Source organism: Pinus tabuliformis, chromosome 6 (assembly GCF_031772625.1).
Source record: "Pinus tabuliformis cultivar Carrire ecotype Pingquan chromosome 6, CPIR1, whole genome shotgun sequence".
Lineage (NCBI taxonomy): Eukaryota > Viridiplantae > Streptophyta > Pinopsida > Pinales > Pinaceae > Pinus > Pinus tabuliformis.
The window spans coordinates 1,822,177,181-1,822,183,303 of NC_142292.1; the positions used below are offsets into that span (position 1 = coordinate 1,822,177,181).

At 34.0% G+C, this 6,123-nt stretch overlaps 1 protein-coding gene across 1 annotated transcript; it reads left to right on the forward strand.

The window, feature by feature from the left end:
* Positions 1-452: 452 nt before the first annotated feature.
* Positions 453-2,108, forward strand: LOC149266294 (protein NODULATION SIGNALING PATHWAY 2-like). Its single transcript, XM_089407803.1, has one exon. The coding sequence runs from the start codon at positions 453-455 to the stop codon at positions 2,106-2,108; it is 1,656 nt and encodes a 551-aa protein (XP_089263929.1).
* The last annotated feature ends 4,015 nt before the right edge of the window (positions 2,109-6,123 follow it).

A 6,123-nucleotide genomic window follows, 5' to 3' on the forward strand; every position in this document is an offset into this window, starting at 1 on the left:
CCTAAAGTACAACTTATTTAAAAACAAAACAAAACCATTCATAACCCTAACGAAAGCACAACTTATTTATTTAAAGACAAAACCAATCCTTTCGTTGAATTATCAAATTCCTCCGCATTTAAAAAAACCACAAAATACAAATAATGGGATCGAAATCTTTGCCCTAGATATGCGATGCCGTACGAAGGCCACCTGTCTTGATGACTTCATTGTTCCACTGCGCACCAACGAGAAAACCTTATCTTAGTCTCTCGGAATCGTGACGTACGAGAAAACTACATCTCTGGGTGGTCCATAAACCAAGGACTTAGTTCCCTTCATGTATCGTTGTCATACACGTTGCAATTCTGTGTATCAATCAATACACAACTTCAGGCCCGCAGGCCTCTTTCTTGCATGTCTTCTGGCATCGGATCTAGAGAACAGGAGGCTCAATTTTTACAGTGTCGAAAATGGACAACATGGAAGCTGGAACTGCAACATCATGGTTTTCTGAACAATTAGATTTGGATCATGTATTCACTAGTCTGCCACATGTCGATTGGGATACTAATTCGCCAGTAGTAGAACTGTCAGAGGTGGATTTGGATGCAGCGCTATGGTCGTCATGGGATGATTTACTCGTTGACGACAACCATGACTGCCCCGTTAATAACCTATCGGCAGAATTGGAGGCAATTGATGAGTATATAATAGATGCAGATCGGCGAGATGACAATAATAACATCGAGGAAGATCCAATATCGAGACCTCAGAGTGATCCCATCGTCTTCCAATGCCCGATAGACACTGAGCTGCATCCGGCTGCTCTATTTGCTGCGGATCGACCGCTTTCTGACTCTGCCGTGGTCACAAACAAGTCAGTCTCGCCCTCTGTCCATGTCGATCCTGGCGCCTTTGATGAAACGGAATACAAAGGTTTGAGGATTGTACATCTCTTGACAGCATGCGCGGAAGCATTGTCGCAGGGAGCAAAAGATGTAGTGGAGGTCATACTCTGCAGGTTGCGACAGCTGGTTTCTCCCACAGGCTCCACCATGGAGAGAGTGGCTTACTATCTCTACCATGCTCTACTTCACTCTAAGGTCAATTCCCTAGATCATTTGGAGCCCCATGATAAAAGCAATTCCCTAGCTCATTTGGAGCCCAATGATAAAAGCACCAAGGACCATTTTCTGGGAGCTTTAAAGCTGCTGCATGTAGCTTATCCTTACATACAAATACCTCACTTCACTGCTAACCAATGTATTCTGGAAGCAGTCGCTGCAGCCGGTGGTGCTAATAATGTACGAATCCATATTATTGACTTTGATATAATGGAGGGCATGCAATGGCCGCCATTAATTGAGGTCCTGAGGAATAATGAAAATTTATATGGTGTTAGTCACTTGAGGATCACAGCAATCAAATGGGCAGAGGACGAGGAAGAATGTCTGCTTTATTGCGGGCAGACAGGAAGAAGGCTGTCGGAGTACGCAAGCTCTGTGGGGCTCCCGTTTTCGTTCCAGGAAAGGGATTTGAAAGGGCTGAAACAGGTCCTACCGTTGCATGAGGGGGAGACAGTAATACTGAATTGTTTATGGCAATTGCCTCACATGCTCAATCTGCGACACAAATCGCAGTTATTGGAATTCCTCATCAGCGCGCGCCACTTGAATCCCAAGGCCGTTACGCTCGCTACGGGCCCACAGGGCGCTGAGAGTAAGAGGGCCAACTTCTTGGACAGCTTTGGTCGTTGTCTAGAGGATCTGTGCGCTATTTTCGACTCGCTTGAAGCTGGACTCCCACAGCATGGGCTTGCAAGAGCGATGGTGGAACGCATATTCTTTGGACCCGCCATGTCTAGGAGAGTGGTGAGCAGTAGTGCGTGTGGCCCACCTGATACCAGAAAATCCAACGTTGTTGACCTCCCTCTCGAGTGTGGTTATGGTGAATGTAGCATAAGCAACGACACTATGTCGTATGCAAAATATACGCTGCAGAGTGTGCGTAGAGGATGTTATGAAGTAGAATTGGTAGGTGATCATCGACTGGTTCTGAAATGGGGTTCCACCCCTTTGGTGTGGTTGTCTTCGTGGAAATCAACCTCAACATCATCCTGCATATAGCAGCAAGGTAGAGCTATATCAACGAATCCGTCACTACAGTTTGGTTATTTGGATGTGGACCTTCAACTCTGTCTTATTCCCACAGTCAAAAAGATCGCGATGTACGTAATTCTTCTGGAAATATATGTTGTGTTTTGGAAACTTAATTTGCAAGATTGAACAGTTTCTAAAGAATATAGAAAAGTATGACGTGGGTATATCTGATGAAGCATTCATAGATAAAAATTCTTAAATTGAGACGTATGTTTTGGTATTTGTGATTATAGGTAAGAGTGGTTTTGTATTTAAATAAGCATCAAGGAAAGGAAAGAGGGAGCTACAATGGAGATATTCAAGTTACGGAGGGAATTGCCTAAGATGTAATGTCATAAATATATTTTTAATATATAGTTTAGATGCTTTTTTTATTTAAAGTTTGAGGATGATGAGAGGAGGGAAAAACATTTAATTCAGCTATATATATATATATATATTATTATATTTTATTTTATTTTATTTTATTTTATTGCTCAAATTAAATATTTGATTGAGTAGATTGTTATATTTTTGCATTTGATATTAAATCTATTTATGTTACAGTGTCAATTTTAAGTTTATATAGACTTTGTTTCTGTTTGTGCAAAGAAGCCAAGAGAATTGCTATTTTTTCCTTGAATGATTTAGTTACATTGAACATTTCAACTTCATGATTACTAGTTGTAATTTAATTTTAACTTTATAATTAATATATTTATTTATTTTATATTTTATCATTCTATCTAGAATGATTTCCATATTATTAGTTTTATTTTTTAATTGTATGAAGGTTAGATTAGTTGTGTGTTGTGAATAGTTACATTCTCTGACATAAAGATATAAATAAATGAGATTAATAGCAATTTGGATAGATTAAAGACTTAGAAAACTAAATTTAAAATACAAAAAATTATTTCATTTTAATAAACTTCTCACCAAAACAAAATACATATTCAAAATATCTATCTATATATATAAACCTTTGAAAAAAAATTTGAAACCATGGTAAATCTTCTTCTCTTGGTTAGATGAAGATGGTTTAAAACTAAATGAACTGTTTGAAGCTAGAAAAAAAAGTTACATAAAGGTAAAATTCTGGGGTTGTAAAACACAAATTTTAGTCACAAAAGTGTTTGTACTAAAAATATTATACTTCTATATGTGAAATGTTTCGGGTCCAATGCCTATGACATGATTAATGGCGTTGAAGAGGGAGCTTAAAAAATAAAAAATCTTAAATTAACAAAAAAAAATTATGATGTAACAGTGGCCTACAACATAGTGCTAAAACTGGTGTAGTATAATTTTTATTGTGGATATATTAGCGTAAGTAATTTAATTATTAAAAATATGATAAAATTAATATATTTAAGATGTGAAATGTGATATAAAATGTATACAAATGTATAATTGAAATATGCTTTTTAAATTAGTATAAAAGAGATGTTGTAAATTCATGTAATGTAATGTAATGTATTGTTGGATCCATAACTAAAATTATAAAAATGAAAAAATAAAATTAATAATTATAATTATAATTATTAATTATTAATATGTACTAGATAATCAAAATTAAAAATTAAAAATTAAAGTTGTAGATGTCAAATTATTTAAAATAATATTAAAAAGCTATAACAAACTAATGCTTATAAATATTGTTATGGTAATTGAAGCAAAATTGACTTCATAGAGCCAATCTTAAGTTTTGACAACATATGATTTTTCCAATGGTACTACAATATAGTATAGCATGTTTAAAGTCATGGAGACTCCTTTGCAATTTTCCTTTGGGCTATGACTGATACTTGAAATAAAATGGTTTCATTGACCAAGAAAAATATTTGTGTGTGTGTGTTTAAACTAACCTAGATCCATTTTAACTTTGGATCTTTCAAACACTGATAGGAATCAAATAAAAGGTTTTCACCTTGTGAGATTTGATCTCTCTCGGCACTTTATAGATGTAGAGTTAATATCAACCTAGGATGATTTTCATTTTTAATTTATTTATATAAAAATATATATATTTTTAAATAGAATGTAATGATACATAAATAAGTTAATGAAGTTTCATATTATTAAGAAAATTATTTTTTTTTAAAACAAAATTATTACACGGATAAAAGAAAAATTGTAGAGAGGTGGGTTCTTGACATATTTATCCAAGTTATGTGACAAAATAATGATAGATCATTTACAAATATCTCTCTAGATGTAATTTCTTAACTATTTTGAAAAATTAAGAAAGGGAAATGGGAAACGAGATCACATAATTTACCCACATATTTATCCAAGTTAAATGAAAAAATAAGATAGATCATTCATAAATCTTTATAGATTTAATTTTTTAACCTTTTTGAAAATTAAGAATGAAAAATGGGACAATGGGTAACATAACTTGAACATAAAGTTGTAGGTGTCCTCATTAATGTGCATGTGCATCTAGAAGATATTCCTTGAACATTCTAGAGATCTCATTCCCACTCCAAGCACTTGTATCTCATACTAAAAAACAGGAGGTTACTCCATATTTATCCTTGCAAGCAAAGATATGATTAGATATTTACTAGATCTAGCCTAGATTAGTCAAGATAATTCAAATCCATTCAATATATGCAATGAAGAATATGAAATAGAGAAGAAATAATGAAATATATATTGATATAAAAAAAAATTAATACAATTTTTAATTTTTAGTGTATGAATATGCTTAGTGGCTCCTTAGCTACAACTCCTTGGTTTACACTTATAAGTATCGAAACCTTATAACAGTAAGAAGGATCTCTGAGAATTTAAACAACATATACTTAAATATTTTTCTCTTTTCTTTTCTCCCTTAGGAATGGATTCATTAAGTAGAGTTGTTAAGGCAAAGAGAATATGAATATAGACCCCAACGTCCTAGAGCATTAAGAGTCTGGAGCAAATTCCTACACCATTAGATGAGGCAATTCAAACCCTCTCAAACTAATCTTCTCATGAATGAGTGAATCTAGAAGCCTAGATAGGCCATCTCTTTGTGCTAAGGGGTGACAGAAGATTATTTTCACTTGTAGTGTTTGACCATAGTAGGTGAATGGGTGTCCAAAGATATTAACAAAGGTGGAATATAAGATTGTAATAAATTCCCCCTAATGTATGATATTAGAAGAGAAACTAATGGTTGAAACAAATAATATTATTACAACTCTCATGGTGGCACAAGGAAGGAGCCAAATCATAACAAACTAATCAAAGCTTGCAACACTCTTGAACCAATCATATAGATCATTGCTGAGGTAGGCATACCAATTCTCGATAAAAGAGATAATAAAGCATGGCCACCAACAAAAAAAATTTCATATCCATGATGTGAAATGCAAAGACATGGCCATGAATGAATACATTGTGGATCCATGCTATCAATAAGAGGTTATAGCCATGAGAAAATACAATATGGATCTATATCACAACATACACTAGGAAGACATTAGACATGCATAAGAATGCCCCAAGTGGTCTTCAAAGTACATAATATAAGGAAATACCTCATCAATCTTGGAAGGGGTAACATGAATAAGTGAGATACTCATAAGCCCATGGACTTTGTCACAAACCTAATATTATGAATCTACATCATGCAAATAGATGTCTTGATGTCAAGAATGGTATAAACTATTTAATTACTATTTATTGAGGTATACCATTAATTTATGTGAGGAGACATGCCAATGTGGAAAATGGACTCCAAGGTACCTAGTATAATCTATTGAGTGTGAATAGAGTATTTGAAGTAAAAAAATTGTAGATTTTATTAATCAGAAATCATGAGAAAATGAAGTAAAGCCACTATTATACACTAGGAAACCTACCATTGATGACTACAAATTATATGGTACTATTTATAGTTTCTAGCTGGACTTCCCAGATATTGAGTTAACATAGATATGAATACATCCTTTGAAGGAGGGCCTTGACATAGACATACTAATCAAAATGAAACATACATCAATTGATGATG

Bases quoted from the DNA above. Each gene is read 5' to 3' on its own strand.
- LOC149266294 (XM_089407803.1), top strand. From the start codon at position 453: ATGGACAACATGGAAGCTGGAACTGCAACATCATGGTTTTCTGAACAA.